This window comes from Nothoprocta perdicaria, unplaced genomic scaffold, assembly GCF_003342845.1.
Source record: "Nothoprocta perdicaria isolate Ctin4 unplaced genomic scaffold, notPer1 scaffold_606, whole genome shotgun sequence".
Lineage (NCBI taxonomy): Eukaryota > Metazoa > Chordata > Aves > Tinamiformes > Tinamidae > Nothoprocta > Nothoprocta perdicaria.
Window position 1 is genome coordinate 14,330 of NW_020455873.1, and position 3,287 is coordinate 17,616.

The 3,287-nt window shown below is 50.2% G+C and overlaps 1 gene segment (V, D, J or C); it reads left to right on the forward strand.

Annotated features, from left to right (window-relative positions):
- The first annotated feature begins 536 nt into the window (after window positions 1-536).
- LOC112956203 lies at window positions 537-1,425 on the forward strand. The segment is given in 2 exon segments: window positions 537-628; window positions 1,077-1,425. Coding segments are annotated over 2 exon segments (345 nt in total).
- Window positions 1,426-3,287: the final 1,862 nt, after the last annotated feature.

A 3,287-nucleotide genomic window follows, 5' to 3' on the forward strand; every position in this document is an offset into this window, starting at 1 on the left:
TTCCTTCCTTCCTTCCTTCCTTCCTTCTTCCTTCCTTCCTTCCTCCCTCCTTCCCTCCCTTCTTTTCCTTCCTTCCCTTCCTTCGTCCTTCCCTTCCTTCCTCCTTCCCTTCCTTCCTCCCTCTCTCTCTCCCTTCCTCTCTCTCTCCCTCCCTCTATCCCTCTCTCCCTCCCTACTCCCTTCTCTCCTTCCCTGCTTCCTTTCTTCTCTACCCTGCCAGCACACAGAGGTGCTGGTCATCTCGACAGGAAATTACTCTCCTCATACAAACATATTATCCACCAGTTCCTCATTTCCCTAGCACTCAAGAGATTGGATAAGATCAACGCTTATCCCTCGGGCTTCTGCAAAACCTGAGGATATTCTAGTGCATGCAATCCACAGCCTCACATCTGTGCAAAATCTATACTTCCTGTGACTGCATGTGTCATTCCCCACTGTTCTCATGTATCATGCTTTCCTACAGCCCTGCCCATCCCCACAGGGTCTCTTCCTACTTCAGCATTTCCTTTTCAAACAGCTTGTTGCTGCAGTTGTCTGTGCACCCACTGAAGGCAGGTCCCTGAAAGGAGGTGTTTTTTCCCAATGGTTCCCTGCTGGTTCTTTGTGGCCATGCTGGCTCTCATGGGTAAGTGAACTCAACACACCTCTCACCTCCTGCATCATTTCCACAGCTGCTACCCCAACTGCAGGACCAACTGTGGACATTGCTCCATTCTCTGAGGCTTCCTGACAATGAACAAATGATCACAATTGTCCACACTCAGTGTTTTTTTTTTCCCCTCTCATGTGCATAAGATACAAACTGACCCAAAATGTCTTTTGCCTGTCACAGAGAGATGCAAGAGTCACCAATGGATCTGAAGAGCTGTCCTATCCTTCCTTGTGTTATGCAGCTTGCCTTGTTTCTTCTCTCCCTCTACTCTACTACTCCACTCTTGTCTCCTCTATGTGTTTCCATTTTGTCCCAGTTCATGCCCTGTTCTGCTTCGTGCTTAAAACAGGTGAGATCATCACCTCCACATCAAGACATATTTTTTCCCTGTCTCCTCAAGCCTTCTCTTTTTCCTTTTCAGGGTGGGCTCTGAAACAGTCCCCKGACACTGTCACACAACAAGGACAGACCATGAGTTTGAGCTGCTCTGAGAAGAAATCCTCCAGTACAGTGATGTCCTGGTACAAGCAGCCTTTGGGGAAGGATTCTAGACTCATCCTAGTTGTTTCTGCAGTTCAAGGCTCTAAAGCAACCATTGAGGAGGAATTCCAAAGCCGTTTCCAGAGCAGTGAGATCCAAGGAGACAGCCTGAACCTCTTCATAGATCAGGTCTCTCTCAATGACTCGGGCACATATTACTGTGCCGAGAGTGACTCACAGTGACTGCGTTGCTGAGGGAGCTGAGCACAAACCTCTGTCYGCACTGAAGGCKCCTGCCTTCCTCCTCATCCATGCTGCACTAGGMAGGACAGGCTCTTTCTACTTAGGWGCTCCACAGCTTCGTAGCCTTTGCTTCCCCTCTTTTCAGTCTCTCCAAGAGGGTTTGTCCAGCCTCTCTCCAGCCAGCAACACTCTCTTCAAGCATCTTGCCAGCGTGTAGCACAAGTGCATCAGACAAAGCWGGATACAGCTKCCCAATGGGGGAACCAAGGCTGGTTCCTTGTCCCAGTGCCCCAGGGTCAAAGGAATAGGCTGTGAAATAGGAAGGGGAGGGAGATGGTGCTGCCCAGGGGAGACCCAATTCCACTCTTTRCTCGGGAACAGGGATGGAAGTGTTCTCCCATTTTCCTGCACAAATGGAGCCCTCCTCTTTGCACTTCTCAGAGACTCCTCTTCTCTGAGCAGCCCAGAATCAGCAGGAGAAATAAGGTCATTGGGATGCACTTGCACCTGCAGCAGAGGGGCATGGAGGAAGGAGCCCTGCAGTGCTCCCCTGCTACCAGGACAAGCCAGACAAACTCTCCTCCCCCGTCACACTCCCCACTCATCTCCACACCCCCACAGGRCACTCTCCTCTCCCCCTCTCWCACTCCCACCCTCACTCACTCTCTCTTGCACCAGGGATTCCCARGACAGCCTCGGCTGCAACCTCGCAGTCCTTGTGCTGCTGCCACAGGCAGGTTCCTGGAAGGACACGGCCTCTTCCTCATGCCTCCCCACTGGCTGCTTGTCGCCATCCTGGCCCCACTGGGTAAGTAAGAGAGCTTGCTGCAACCTACAGAACCATCATTCCTGCTATGACTGCCCTCACTGCTCTCCCTGGCTTTGCACAAAATGCTACTGGGTCTGTTTTTCCCCTTTGCTCCCTCACTAAATCTTTACGGTATGGAGAAAATAGCCATATATTTGTGGAGGAAGAGATATATTTGGAAAGCCTCCCTTCCTCTCTCAACTCGGCTCCTGTGCCTCCCACATATATATTCTCCTTTTCTCCATTTCTCCTTGCAGGATGGGCCCTGAAACAGTCCCCTGATATAGTCAGCAGAGTGGGGCAGTCTGTCAAACTGAGCTGTTCCCAAATGGAGACTTCACATAGACAAATGTTCTGGTACAAACAGCCTGTGGAGAAGGATTCCAAGCTTGAGTTGGTTGTTTTAGCACTCAAAGATGTAAATGTACAGATTGAGAAGGATTTCAGTGATGGCCGCTTCAAGAGTAGTGGGATACAAACGGAAGGTCTCTCTCTATCAATAGAACCTGCTTCCCTCAATGACTCTGGCATATATTACTGTGCTGAAAGTGAGACACAGTGACTTMATGGCTGAGAGGGCTAAGCACAAATCTCTCGTTCACAGAAGCACCTTCCTTCTTCCTCATGCAAATCTGCATTTTTCCCTTTCTCTTCCATTCTCCATGGCTTGCAGTCATCAGTTCTTGTTGGAAATTATCCCTGTCATCTTCGTATTTGCTTATTCCCCATTTCACCACTTTCTTGTGTAGTGGCACTTTTTCCTCCCTGGTGTCTTGCTGTGGACTACTGCCTTACTGATCTTCAAGACCCTCCTTTCTTTCTTCAGGATGCTCACAGGAGCAGCAGCTCCTATGAGGAAAGCAAGGTGCTGCTTTAGAAGAGCTCTGCATGGTGCTCCCTTCATGTCTGTTCTTTGTTACCTGCTCTCCTTTCACCCTAGCTAATCTGCCAGCTCTTCTAGCCTCTSCTCATTTACTTCCCCAGATCTTTGTGTGTGATGAATTTTCACTCATTTGGGGGAGGCCACCTGAGGGTGCAGTGCAGAGGACAGAGGCACGGTGAATCTCCCCGGCCTGCAGGAAGAGCAGCAGGGAAGCCTCG